This window comes from Balaenoptera ricei, chromosome 18, assembly GCF_028023285.1.
Source record: "Balaenoptera ricei isolate mBalRic1 chromosome 18, mBalRic1.hap2, whole genome shotgun sequence".
Classification (NCBI taxonomy): domain Eukaryota; kingdom Metazoa; phylum Chordata; class Mammalia; order Artiodactyla; family Balaenopteridae; genus Balaenoptera; species Balaenoptera ricei.
Window position 1 is genome coordinate 72,377,322 of NC_082656.1, and position 13,785 is coordinate 72,391,106.

Here is a 13,785-nt window from a genome sequence, read left to right on the forward strand (position 1 = left end):
CATTTATGAACAGAACACCTGAGTGCCCAGATTTTTAATATCTTAGGGAAAATGGGTAAGAAAGATCATTACAATGTTTAAATACTTTAAATTATAAGGAACTGCAAAAAACACAGTTAACCAGGTTAAGTAACCAGCATCACTCATTTAATAAGCCATTGTTGACCACCCACACGGCAGGCACAGGCTAAATTCCAAGGCAGGCGCACAGAACAAGGCAAGCAACCCGCACCCCTCTGGAGGTGTAGAAAGTCTAGGAGACAAGGGGTTCAATCAGAAATCAGTATCCAGAGAACTGCATCTCTAAAGAGACAGGGATCTGACTGGGCTGATTTCATGACTGACCTTTCAAACTTGTGAAATTCAATAATATTTTGAAGTTATACTGGAAGGTTTTTGAAGTTTTGTTTTGTTTTGTTTAAAGGCATTAGGTCATCCTCCTGTGGACACGAGTACGGGGCGGAAGTGCTGTTGCACTCCACCCTGGTGGAAGGGGCCCAAGAGGGTGTAGCTATGCTGGCTCCTGCCCCACAGGGTGAAGTCGCTATTGCCCAACCTGCAGCGATGAAAGAACTTAATGGAGAGTTGTCCCTCAAACATAATATTTTTTTAAAGAAATTGGGAGAACTGAATTAGTAATTAACACTTTTACTATATGCCTTAAAACAAGGATCAACAAATTTTTTTCTGCAAAAGGCCAGATAGCAAATATTTTCAGCTTTGAGGGACACACTGTCTCCATTGCAGCCATTGGTGTCTGAGCTGTAATGTGAAGTAGTCACAGGCATATGTGAGAGAGCAAATGGGTGCAGCTGTGCCGCAATGTACCTTTCTTTACAAAAACAGGCTGCAGGACAGTTCGCCTAATGTCCTGCTTTAAAATAAACATTTGAGACTCTGTAAACATATTTGGCTGCGTTTGTCTTGCATTAATATTACGAATAGAGTGGCAAAGGAGGTAAGACAAGAAGTTACCTTTTCAGAATGATAAGAGAACACACTTCAAAAATTTTAACTATACATTCAAGTTTTCAAAAATCTCAGTGTGGGCTTCCCTGGTGGTGCAGTGGTTGGGAGTCTGCCTGCCGGTGCTGAGGACACGGGTTCGGGCCCTGGTCTGGGAGGATCCCACATGCCGCGGAGCGGCTAGGCCCGTGAGCCACAACTACTGAGCCTGCGCGTCTGGAGCCTGTGCTCTGCAACAAGAGAGGCCGCAATAGTGAGAGGCCCGCGCACCGCGATGAAGAGTGAGATGAAGACTGAGAGGTCCGCGCACCGCGATGAAGAGTGAGAGGCCCGCGCACCGCGATGAAGAGTGGCTCCCACTCTCTGCAACTAGAGAAACCCCTCGCACAGAAACGAAGACCCAACACAGCCAAAAATAAAAAAAAAAAAAAAAAAAAAAAAAATCTCAGTGAAACTAAATGTTGTTATTGTAATGGGCCTTCGCTTAGAATAGCATAGCTTCCTTGTAGTGGGCAAATTTATTGATGGGCATATTTAGCTCCTAAATAGCAACTAGAAAAATGGGGATAAAAATACACTATTTTTTTTTTTTAAAGAAACTCACATTCTTTTATTTACTTATTTATTTATTTATGACTGTGTTGGGTCTTCGTTTCTGTGCGAGGGCTTTCTCTAGTTGTGGCAAGTGGGGACCACTCTTCATCGCGGTGCGCAGGCCTCTCACCATCGCGGCCTCTCTTGTTGCGGAGCACAGGCTCCAGACGCGCAGGCTCAGTAATTGTGGCTCACGGGCCCAGCTGCTCCGCGGCATGTGGGATCTTCCCAGACCAGGGCTCGAACCCGTGTCCCCTGCATTGGCAGGCAGATTCTCAACAACTGCGCCACCAGGGAAGCCCTACACTATTTTTTAAATGAAGGAGCACTTCAAGAAACAAAATTAAAACACCTAACTCGTTCATCCTATCTAAAGGCACCTGGAGGAAGAAACAAACACCTCAAGACAGAAAAAGCAAGCAATCTCAAAGCAATAATTTTTCTTTCCTCCTTAACAAAAGAGTCGTTTTCTGTATGTTCAAACAAAAGTAATAATAATCATATATTGATCAGGGATAGTTAGGCTCTGCTCATTGTTACCTGGTACTTCATGAATATTGAACTAATCTTGATAATAAATTACAAGTATAAACATATAAATGAAGTCAATGAATACATAAATGCATGTGCTGAGTCTCCATTAAAAACAGTATCAAAGTCTGCTAGGTGTCCAGTGAGTTCATTCACAAGTTACTCCTTATTCTAAGGCTATGAGATAAGTTTTGCAGAATTCATGTTTTGTCATCAAATTGACCCCTGTTGACATTTCTGTCCAAGTTTCAGACTCTGAAAACTTCATATTATTTTTCTATTCTAACTTCCATCATAAAAATGTAATCACCTCTTTGACACTTTCTTAAAAATATCACTGAAAATTTTAAAAGGGGAGGAGACATAGAAGAAATACATTACCTCTGTAACAAATAAGCTCTGAGCTTCCTGCTGTGCGTTGGCAGGGATGGTGGAGCATACGTACCGCCCCTGTCGTCTCAGGATGGCCGTCTGTGAAGGAAGCACCAGGACACAACTCGGTTAAGTGAACAGAAAGGCTCCAGCCTCCCAGGGCAGTGGGGCCCTTCCCCTTCCTCTGCAGTCGCACCCCGTGGACCTCAGACTCCAGCTGGCTCCTTAAACTTCAAAAGGTGGGGGCAGTGGCTCCCAAGTCCTTCTGGATCACGGGCCCAAGGACCCCTCCAGGCAGGAAAGAGGCCCCTTTCAGAGACCCTAACACTCCCCCACCCCACGTGCTTGATCTAGTCCCACTACGTTGCCTCTTACTTGCCTGGATTGCGGCAGTTTTAAAACTGTGGTAAAACAGACGTAACATTCACCATTTGAACCATTTTTAAGTGTACAGGTCAGGGGCATTAAGTACATTCACACTGTTGTACATCCATCTCTTAACTGCCTTTTACAACTGTTCTTATTCACTGCCACATCCCCAGTGGGACCCGTAGCAGGTCCTTAATATTTGTTGACTGAATCTATGACTGTGAACACTACCTTCCCTCCTATCACTGAGAACTGCTCCTGTTTCATGAGGCTTAAATGCTTATTCTAAATAATAAAATGTCTCATGACTTTAGGCAGCAACACATCTACCCTAATTAACACTGTAGTGTAGGGACTGTAGTGTCAATTCGAGTTAACTAGGCTTTGGGCTTCAGGAAGGAAATGTTCTAGATTTTTTCTCCCATGGACTGTAATCCTTGGATACTATTAACAGATCATAGTTATAAAGACAGCACACAAGAAACCAGCTTGTTGACAGAATCTATCCCATTGGTTCCTAAGGCTAATTACTAAGCTGGGATCTCCCAGCATCTATCCCATCTGTTTTTCTTCTTCCTAAGATTGGAGGAAATTTGGGGTCAGATCTGTGGTCCCTCCTCCTCCAGCACAGGGGAAGAACTCCAGGGCAAACATTTTTTAATAATCTTATTTCCTGCCCGTATTGTCTCCCTGCTGTGTCTGCTTCACCTGTCTTTACTCTTTGCTTGCACTGTGTCCATCTTTGAAAGCAATCTTAAATCCTACTTTTAGAATAAGGCTTCCTTATTCTAAAGGAAGAGAAGGAAGGAATTCTGTTCTCTACCAAAGTCCTTCACAGGTGAATTATTAATTCATTCAGCCTCCTCCACGAGGGCTTTCAACACCCTGGCTCTTGGCTTCCTTCTGAAAGTCACAAATGGTGACCCTTATTACACACCTGGTTCCATGAAATGCCATAGAGATGAATGACAGTAGGCACTGGAGGCATAATCTATTCAAAAAGCTTCAAAGTAAAACACTGATTGTAAGAGATTGTCAAAACTGTTAAGAATCAGGTATACCAGTAAAGGGGAATTAAGAAATTATGTATAATTCAAAGAAGGACACATTCTATACCTCCACTTACTGCGTCCTTATCTTGATTTATTTGGGTCTATCAAGATTTTTTGAAACTAATTATCATACTTTTAAGATGTTCATGAAATGGCTCAGGTCAAGAAATAGGACTATTCTTGTGCACTATTTCTTCACGTGCACTGAGGCAAAGATGCTTAAGCTACACTGTATAGGATGAGTACAAGTTGTGTTTAGTACAAAAAGGAAGAGAAATGTGAAGATAAGCCTACCCTTAGAAAGTTAAAATAACAAAATCAAGTCATAATAGATGAGATTAGCTTTTTGCATACACATAAAAAGCAAACCCATTAAGTCCTAGAATTAAAAAAATATACGCCAAAGAAAAAACTGCCTAAAACTCTAATTAAGCTTGAATTAAACACCTCTAAAACCGCACCAACCTATAGCCTAGTCAATGGTTTTAACTAGGAAAAGAATGAGCCAACAGAAAGAACAGGGCTTGTATGACCAAAGCAATTCTGTCAATGTCTTTGTCACCATTTAATAGGAAAGGCTGGGATCCATCAGGCTGTGACCCACTGGGGGACTCCTGGACTTGGCTCCAATGAGGAGTCACTGTTTGATGTCACCAGTTGCCAAGGTCTTTCCTCTTGTTCCCTCTGCTTTGAGTTTAGCCTCACCAACCCACTTGTTTATTATAATTCCCATTTCGGCTCTTCCTAATCAGAGAACACACAGCCAATGAATGTATTCTGATCTGCTTATTAATTCTAGTTCTCAATGCACATTATTAAATGGTATTCTGGTTTGTTTAACTTCTCCATATATTTTATGTATTAAAAGTCACATTCAGGTAATAGTCTACTGTATGTCAAATCGATTCACATTACATTTCTGTAGCTTTATTTATCTGGCTTATAACAATGTCCAAATCAATACCTGCAGATTTATACTCAATGAACACTAAAGCTTTTCTCAAATGTGAGCTTAATTTTCTTTTTCATGGTTGTGATATTCTTTCCTACTTTCCTATTAACTAAAATCATATTCCTGCTAAAAGATGGGTCTGTGTCCACCTTATATAAATCATCATCAAGGCGGACATTCAAAGAACATCAGTCCCATCCCTTTGTTTGGAAATAAATTACTTCCATTCTACTAAAAAAGCTGTACATCTGCAAGGGGTAGGGGGAAAAAAGCAGTGCACACTATGAAGCGTGATTAAGATCTGAAAATTAAATCTAAACATAGCTAGCATCTCAAACATCCTTTGGGATATAAATCTCACAGTACAAAATACAATTTAAAAATAGAAGCCTTCTTCTAGCAACTATAATAGATTCAATTATTTTCAGTCAATGTTGTTTCTTAGGTTAAACACTGGCAGTGCTTGACGCACAGAAATCCTTAATTACCTTGGCCAAGTATGGGCGTGAGTCTTATGAGGCCTTCCACAAAATTTTAGGACTAATTGAAAAGGTAACTTAGGACTGCAAAAGGAGGAGAAAAAGGTGAAGTCCTCTTCTAAAGGACTTATATAATGATGCATGGACACCTGAGAGCCTAGGCCAATCTTTATGGGACTTTTTTTTTTTAATGGAATGAACTGATGAAATGCAGAGGTGCCCCCAGATCCGAATATAAAGGGTACAATTTACGACTTTCTCCAAGCCTAGTTAGGATGACAAATTTCAAATACAGCCTTTTTTATTTTAAAAACTTTTTTTTTCCTCTTGGTTAAAATGATTCCCTCCAAAAACTGGGGTCACTTTAATGGCTATGAGCCGTAGTCAGGAATGTGGGATGCTCAGCCCAGGGAAGCAGGGTCCCTAAAGGGAACATACAGAGGTACCACGTTTCTTCACCTGGGCACAACCCCGGGGGCTTCCAGGCATCTCCTGCCCCTGTTCTTCACCACTCACTGCTCTTCCCTGATGGCCTGCTGTGGCCCTGTTTCTTTAGCTTTAACTTGGAATCCCTCTTACTAATGAATTTCCTGCCCCCAACCTGGCCAGGGCTCTGTCTTTCCTCCCTAGGGTGCTGGCTAACGCGCTACCTTGACCCCACTGAAGCTGGGATACCAAGAAGCTCATGTTTCAAACCACAAGCAATGTGAAGCACATAATTTAATTAAACTTCCTATGGAAGAATCTGAGAAGTGATCTTGGAAAGAGGTTGGACTTGAGAGCCAGGAAACCTGAGTTCTCATCTGAGCTCTGCCTCCAATTAGCTGTGTAATCTTGGAGGAAAGTTTTAACTTTCCACATCCAGAATTTTCTAGGATCTCTAGGTTTCCTTTGTGGTTTAAAAACTCCATAGTTCCATGGAATTCTAAGTCTCTCTCTCTCTCTCACAAGTGGTTTATTATCTGCGTGCTACGAACTGCTTTGTGAGAAACTAAAAACTTAAAAGACATCCAGAAAAAAGATGAATACTCTGTATCTTTTTTGATTTATAGTCATATTACCCCACTTACTTTTTTAATGAAAGGAATTGTTTTAATGTGTTTTTATGAAAGGAATTGGATTAAAAGGAGGGAAGATTCACTGTGTAGACTTAAATACAGGCGTTAGTATTAACGAAGATGCTCTTTTGTGTCATCATTTCTTTATTTTTCTAATCCTCTCAACTCATAAGGCACCAGATTTTTTTATTAATCACTTTACAATGGGCATTAAACTATAACAAAACAACCCTCTTTATTCCTGGTGGGAAGTATGCATATCTACTGGGTGTCTAAAATATCATATTTTATAGGACTTACAATCCAGACATTGAAACAAAAGGCCCACCCTTCCCCTGGGACACAGGAACAATGAGCTGGAGACAATATCCCAGAGAAGTGGGTGGGCTGCAACCTGAGCCAGCCGTGCGGATCTACAAGGACTCTCCCTATCTCTCCGGTTCTAAGGAGCACAGGGCAGGGAGTGTCCGTTCTCAGACAGAAAACAAACATCACGGGCAGCCCAGGAGGGAGTGCGAGCTCAGAGATGGCTGCTCCTCGGGTGTCCTAAGCAGAACAACTCCGAAGGAAGGCGAGGCCAAAGTGCACCAGCTGAGACACAGAAGAGGTGAAGAGGGTTCTCCTCAGTAATCGGTCAGTAGGTATGGCTGCAGAACAGAGAGAGAGAAGGGATTCCTAGGCTCCTGCCATCTTACCTCTAAGATGGGCCTTGAGGCCTGGGGAGTGAGGGTAGGAGGGGCCAAGGCACAGGGAAGGGAGGCAAGTGGATGTGGCAGAAATCAAAGCCCAGGCGGTCTGGGTAAGACTGAGCTCTTAGGCGGGCATCCCTCGGGCATGGCCCATCTCCCTCGCTGAAGAGTAAGCCCTGGGTTGAATTTTTATCGTGCTCAGCTGCGCCAAGTGGATTTTCAACTGCTCCCGTCTAGACAGACGGCTCTCAACACCTCCTTCCTCTGTTTCTAGGTCCCTCTGAATCTGCTGGAAATGCCCCCTTGGATGCATGTCTGTACATTAAACGTTTTGTATCCCGCGCAGTATTAAACCTCACTTTAGACAAGGCTGGGAACTTTGCTGCAACTTACTGAGCACAGCAATAATGGAACCTTTCCAAATATCTGGCAGATGCATTTGTTTCAGAGCAGATGACTCGCTTTTGAGAGGATTCAGTTCCAAGCTAGGCTGGAAACTGAAATCCACACAGGGCGTTCCCCACATCTCACTGCAGAGATCAGACCCACAGTGTTCCATGAAGATCAAACAAGTCCATTTCCAGGGAAGCGGTTTCCTGAGGATTCTCAATGTTTAATACACTAATAATCAAGAAAACAAACAAGGCATGGGACAAGACAAGGGTCCAGAGAAAGATGTCCACTTAGGTTTCTGGAGGGATTTAATAAAAAACAATTCCCGAGAAACTAAAACATTACAAGGACGGAGCCTAATACGGGCAGAGAAACGGACATCTCTCTGCATCTCTCTGACAGCTCTTCACTAGCCCCTGCCGGGTGCCCAGGTTTCCATCTTTAACTGTCTCTCTCTCTTCCCTCAACAGCATCACCCTGTGACGTCAAGGACTTGCCTTGCTGTACATCTCCACGACAACGCACTGATTTATGGGGCTCTTGTGTGAACCTCAGTGTGGCACCCTCCCTGACGGGGATGTCTGCCTTCCCTCAACCAGCCCTCTGCACAGCTGCCAGTCATCTTTCTGAAACTCTTATCAATAGCGTCATGCCTCAGCTTAAATTCTTTCAAGGACCCCCACCACCACTGCCATGAGAATAAAGTCCAGATTCCTCAGCATGACCTGACCTTCGGTGACCCACGGTACTGACTTTTCTGGACTCCTCTCCTGCCCGTCTCTGACCCTCCAGCACGCAGGCTACTTCTGACTCCCTAACGAAGCAGCCCCTGTGCCTGGCCGTGGGGCTGCTCACTCCCACCTCCTGCAGCACACGGCACACGCGCAGTTCTGCGGAAATTACTCAGAAACCTGCTGCATCGCCTACCAGACTCAAGAACCTCAGACTGTGCTAGTCATCTTTGCTTCTCCAGCACCCTTACATAACATCTGGCCTAACATGAATGTCTGAATGAATGGGCAGTCGGGGTTTTTAAATGGAATCACCTGGGGCTCCGAATGAGACAGTGTCTTAGCAACTGGTGAGACATCAGGTAGCTCTGTCACTGCATAGTGTCCTGTTTCCTAAAGTGTCATATATGTACATTCATAAATGTCAGTAGACCTCTGACAGTCATAAAAATTTCATTCTGCTACCTTGAAACCCCCCCAAATTATGTATTACATAACAGCTTGGTCAAATGCAGTAAATTATAACTAAATAAGTTAAATGTTCAAAACCCTTAATGACCAGACTCATCAATGGGGGGGGGGGGTGTTTGGTATTACAGAGAAGCTGGTTTCTTTTTTTTTTTAATAAATTTATTTATTTTTGGCTGCGTTGGGTCTTCGTTGCTGCGTGCAGACTTTCTCTAGTTGTGGCGAGCGGGGGCTACTCTTCGTCACAGTGCGCAGGCTTCTCGTTGCAGTGGCTTCTCTTGTCGTGGAGCACGGGCTCTAGGTGCGCGGGCTTCAGTAGTTGTGGCACGTGGGCTCAGTAGTTGTGGCACGTGGGCTCAGTAGTTGTGGCTCGCGGGCTCTAGAGCACAGGCTCAGTAGTTGTGGCTCACGGGCTTAGTTGCTCCACGGCATGTGGGATCTTCCCGGACCAGGGCTCGAACCCGTGTCCCCTGCGTTGGTAGGCGGATTCTTAACCACTGCGCCACCAGGGAAGTCCCTCTAATCACTTCTTAAATATCACTGCAAAGGTGAGTACGGGGGTGGCTATCCAGAAAACCAGGAGAGGCCTTGCAGCCACTTGAGTGGACACGTGGCAGGTCCAGCTTCCCCGTGAGTAAGGGGCTCAGCCTGCTCCACGTCATATGACTTTGCAACTAAAAATTGTCATCCTCAAAAATAAAACGATGTTACCTAGAGGAGAGGAAGAAGACTCCACTAAGCATCCTGGTCACTCGGCTCCCTCCCTGCTACCTGGCGGACATCAGCCAGAGTGTACAAAGAGCCTCCTTGAATGGTGGTATCTCTTTGGATTCTCACACATCTAATGAGAGCCCCAATTTTAGGGCAAATGTTATCTCTGAACTATAGGTTAAGAAAGGTGAATTTACATGGGCGCATCATTTAAAAAAAAAAAAAAAAGGAAAGGTGAATTTTAGGAAGGTTTATGGCTTACTGAAATACCCAGATTAGTAACAGACAGACCTGAGGCTAAAATCTAGACCCAGCTGACTACATCTCAGGTCTTGCCACTGCCCTAGTGTCTAGAACAACTACCATTCTATTCGGTAACAGAGCCTTGAGGAAGGGGTAGGCAAGTGTAGCTTCTTTCATTTTCTAGTTGTCTGTGTATGGTTCTCTATGTCTTCTTTAGAATGCAATTTTAGTTGTTAAAAACACCATACCTTTGTGCGAATACCTAGCGTAGTGAATAGTGAATATGCTTCATGTTAAAACATGTCCATTATTTATATACTTCCAATATCCCAATGAAGGTTCCTTTCAGGACTTGCCTTAGGGAGGCACACGCCTTCATTCACACGTAAGGCCTCGCTCGTGCATCAAGGATAATTTCACACAAGCCCCTCTGCGCGTTTACCAGCACCACCAGGACGGTCTGCTCAGAGCAGCCCTTCAAAGCCTGGGACGCCAGGCAAAGTCCTGTCTTAAACACAGTGGAGCAGAGGTCATGCTTTGCGGATAAAATACTAAGCAGATGGGGAAGTCCTGATTGGAGGACTTCTGACATCAGGGGACTTCACGGAACTCCCTTAATTTGTCCTCCCTGGATCTCAGGCACACACTCAAGGGTGCTGCTGATGCAAGGTCCATCAAACCCACACAGGACACTCGGCAGGGCCCGGGCTCTGCCGGGAAACCCCGGTAGGAAAAGCCAGAGGTATGGACCCAGCAGGGCCCGTTCAGGTTGTAGGAACCACAGAGTGTGTGCCTAGTAATATGTTAAACGGCATCTGATGATGCTGAGGCCAAAACCCAGGTTTTCTTTTTCTTGAGGGACTTTTGGGTTTTGTTTTTGCATGCAAACATGTCTCCCTCTCTTCTACTCCCCTGATCCACCATCTTGAGCTGTGCTCTTACGACCTCAAAGGCATCTGGTGCCGAGATCTCAAATCCATCCATTTACTCAAAACATACTAAATGCTTACCATGAATTAAGCACTGTTGTAGGAACATCACAAATGCAAAGGTGAACTTTCAAAAAACTATGGTTTATAATAAAAAACCAACAACTATGGTTTGCCACTCTCATAGAGATTTTATTTTCTATTTGGCGAGAAAATAATAAAGTCTTATAGTTACAAATAACTATAATAAAGAATGATTTTCAGTGAATGCTAGAGATATGGTATAAATAAATCTCCACTGCTTGCACTGTCTTAAGATTCCATCTTGGCTCAAATCTTCCTCTATCAATGCCTGTAAGTAGTGTTTAATAACCTAAGACATATACATGAATCACATAGATAAAAGTGTCCTTCTACCCCTCACTGGTTACACATAAGGTCTGTGCTTACCCAATTCCACTCACTGTAGAACCTTTACTGTTCTCTCTGACCTATTTAAAATGTGAGCAAACACATTATTTTTAAAAAGCAAAGAAAATTTGAAAAAGAAAGAAAGAAAGAGAGTGAGTGAGAGAGAAGGGAGGGAGGGAGGAAGGAAAGAAAATGTGACCTGATATGGGGAAAACATGCATACAGTAATGGACTACTAGACTTATCCAGTATCTTTTATTCTACCTGAGAAGAGAATAAAATCTCAGATTCACTTATGGAGGTAACATTTTGTGTGTGTGTGTTTTATTTCATCTAGTTATTTATGTAGGTAATCTCAACTCCCCACTCGATCATAAGTTTTCCAAAGCACTGCATGGTGTTTCTAACAAAAATCATGTCATACATTGCCGGTATGGTGGGGGCGGGGCGGGGGGGGGAAGAGCTACTTCCCTCACCAGGCTGTCTTGAGGAAAAATGAAGAAAATGTCTAAAGTGCTAGTAAACATAGAAATCAACCTGACAAGTTTTTACTCTAATGGTGTTCACAAAAGGCACCGCAGCTCCCTGAGGTGCCCAGCTGCTGGGGCACCATCACACTGCATTCTGTATGAACGCCCCAGCTCCCTAGGAGAACAAAGAACGCACATCAATCATGTCCCCTAGAGTTGCATCCCATGGAGCATGGCATGGGCCGCCCTCCACTGAAGAATGGGCCTCCTCTGCTTGTACAGAGCATAGGGACCCAGAGGTATACCCATGGGCAATGAGAAAGACCAGAGTGCCCACCTGAGTGCCATATCAGCTGAACCTCGCTGGTTACGGCCAGATTGTCCTCCTACCCTACAAGGCTGCTACCTTCATTTAGAAAGGATGGCACAAATCAAAGTTAATTATGGTTCTTCAATATATTTCTGTATTTTCTGATTGAGAATCTGATATAGAAGCTGTTTTTCAAAAGCAATTTTCCGCTTCACCAAACGAACACTGAACTGGCATACTTCCAAGGCTGATATTCCTTTAAAGTGGGTGAGCTGAACACAAAGCTTTTAACAAATTAAGGAACAAACGCAACAGTCAAGGTAATAATAATAATGACCAAGGTTCCTAAATCACTTCTTTTCCTGTTGCATTTCTAACAAGAAAGGTTACAATACATACCTTCCAAGGGCCTAAAGATCCATGTCGAGCTTAGATTAAATGTTCAAAATAGTCATTTGAGGAGCTATACCCATAACTTACTTCTTATTTCAGTTTGATTTTATGTATCATTTAAATTCATTAGACCTGGTAGTTGGGCTGAACATTTTCACATCTATTAGTCTTCTGAATTTCTACCCAACTATTCAGTGCTCACACATGTCAGTTCACCTTTCCTGTGGGCCCTCCACAGTCGCCCACACTCCACGCTGCCTACCCAACACTCCACCTGTGGGATCACAAACACGGCAACGCCCCTTCTCCCAGCGCCACCTTCCACCCCTCCAACTCCCCCACACCAGGCACTTCTGCTTGTTCATCCTCAGCGTCCTCCCGTGTCTTCTCCTCCCCATCCAACATCCACCTCTGAACGCTCCCCAGCAGCCCAGAGTCCCGAGGACTCAGCTTCCTCGTTCTTGGGTCCGGCAGCTACACGCCCGCCCCTTTGCCATCTTAACCCCCATCCTTTGTTTTCTCTTCTCTGTTCTCAAGCTGTTAACATTCCCAACAAGGCTGATTTCATCAAAATCTTAAGTGGAAGGAGCCCGCTCTTGGTTGGTGATTCATACATTCTCACTCTCTCTTTCTCTCTCTCACTCACTCCTCCCATTCAATGAGCATTTCTTGAATTCCTACTCTGTGCCATGTGTCCTGTGTGCTCGGGAAACATCAGTGAATACGACTGAGATCCCCGCCCTCACGGGGTTCACATGAATAAACAATAAACATGTGAGTATCTTAGAAGCAGGTAAGTGATATGGTGAGGAAGAAAGAAAACAAAGCAAGGTAAAGAGGACCTGGAACGCCAAGAGTGTGGAGGGCATGGCAGCGGGCAAGGGCCTCACGGAGAAGTGAGAACTGGAGAAAGGCCTGCAGTGGGTGAGTGAGAGCTGGATAAAGAACTCTCCGGGAAGAGGAACAGCCTGAGAAGAGGCCCTGGGGCAGGAGGCTGCCTGGAGTGACAGAGGAGCCCCACGGGGGCCAGTGTGGCTGCAGCAGAGAGTGGGGAGGCGACTGGTCAGAGAGATGCGGTGGACAAGATCACGGCCACAGTAAGACTTCCCTGAGTGAGGTCATCGGACCTACCTTGAAACTTACTTTTTAAAAGATCACTCTGGCTACTCTGTTAGGATAGACAGGAAGAAGGGCAAGGATAGGATCTGGAAGACCTGATAGGATTAACCAAGGTAAGAAGGGATGAGGGCGGTGGCCACGGTTACAGCAGTGGGGGTACTGACTGATGACTCTTACTGTTACGCCCTCCCCATCCCAAGCCCCGCAGCCTGCTTTCCAAACCCTCCTGACTCGCCCCCAGGCTGCTCTTCACCTGGGCCAACCTGACATTAGCTCCCTCAGCCCAATCTGCCTCTAAATTTCTCAAATACCCAATCCTCTCCTTCCTATTCAGAGACAGAACTCTCTCTCCTTCCTGAACTCTTCCTGCAAAGACCCTTCATTCCATCCCCACAGGGCCCCCTAAAGAGCCTTGCTTCAAAATGCACCCCCATAGCTTGCATCTTCAATCTCTTCCTCATTCCTGGACTTCCCTTCCTAGCTCATTCTCTCAGTCCCGATAAAACCTCCTGTTAACTGCTCTGAGTTACGATGATCCCTTCTCT

General features: G+C 44.5%; 1 protein-coding gene across 11 annotated transcripts in view; it reads right to left on the reverse strand.

Annotated features, from left to right (window-relative positions):
* Positions 1–13,785, reverse strand: part of DOCK9 (dedicator of cytokinesis 9) — a 324,209-nt gene that overhangs the window by 130,193 nt on the left and 180,231 nt on the right. For all 11 annotated transcript variants that reach the window (XM_059903279.1, XM_059903276.1, XM_059903274.1 and 8 more), the window contains one exon: positions 2,473–2,562. In XM_059903279.1, coding sequence (XP_059759262.1) covers positions 2,473–2,562 — 90 coding nt within the window. The remainder of the gene's footprint in view (positions 1–2,472; positions 2,563–13,785) is intronic.